This window comes from Galeopterus variegatus, unplaced genomic scaffold, assembly GCF_000696425.1.
Source record: "Galeopterus variegatus unplaced genomic scaffold, G_variegatus-3.0.2 Scaffold1678, whole genome shotgun sequence".
NCBI classification, from domain to species: domain Eukaryota; kingdom Metazoa; phylum Chordata; class Mammalia; order Dermoptera; family Cynocephalidae; genus Galeopterus; species Galeopterus variegatus.
Window position 1 is genome coordinate 100,340 of NW_007727789.1, and position 547 is coordinate 100,886.

At 39.3% G+C, this 547-nt stretch overlaps 1 protein-coding gene across 1 annotated transcript in view; it reads left to right on the forward strand.

The window, feature by feature from the left end:
* Positions 1 to 547, forward strand: part of LOC103595106 (cAMP-dependent protein kinase type I-beta regulatory subunit-like) — a 136,880-nt gene that overhangs the window by 82,777 nt on the left and 53,556 nt on the right. The window contains exon 4 of the mRNA XM_008578421.1: positions 465 to 526. Coding sequence (XP_008576643.1) covers positions 465 to 526 — 62 coding nt within the window. The remainder of the gene's footprint in view (positions 1 to 464; positions 527 to 547) is intronic.

Genomic DNA, 547 nt, shown 5'->3' on the forward strand with positions numbered 1-547 from the left:
ACACTGAGGGTTGCGATCCGTTGCCGGACACGAAAAAAGACAAAAAAAAAAAAAAAAGTTGATTGTCATTTTCTAGTAGAATTGTACTCACCGACATGAGAAATGTTCACAATCAGTTATAAGTCGTTTTATTCAGTGGTGTCCAAAACAGTATGTATAGTGTGATTCCATTTTTGTAAAAACCAAAAGAGCAAACCATGTCTATGTGCAGAAATGAGTCTGGAAGTTTGTATGGCAGGACTTGTAGTGGTTATCTCTGGACAGTGGGGTTCTGAAGGATTTTTATTTTCTTCTTTTAACTTACATGGGTTTTCTCATTTTCCCTGCTGACTGTGAAGTGATTTAAACAAGACTGCGAGTTACTGAGTGTACAACTCGAGTTTTTAAGTGTCAAGTTAAGGAAACCAGGGTTTAAACTGCTCGGTGTCATCCGCAGGCCTCAATTTGCTGTGTTTGTTTTTCAGTGACATCTTTGACGCCATGTTCCCTGTCACTCACATTGCTGGGGAGACAGTTATACAGCAAGGTATGTTCTATCTTCTCTGAG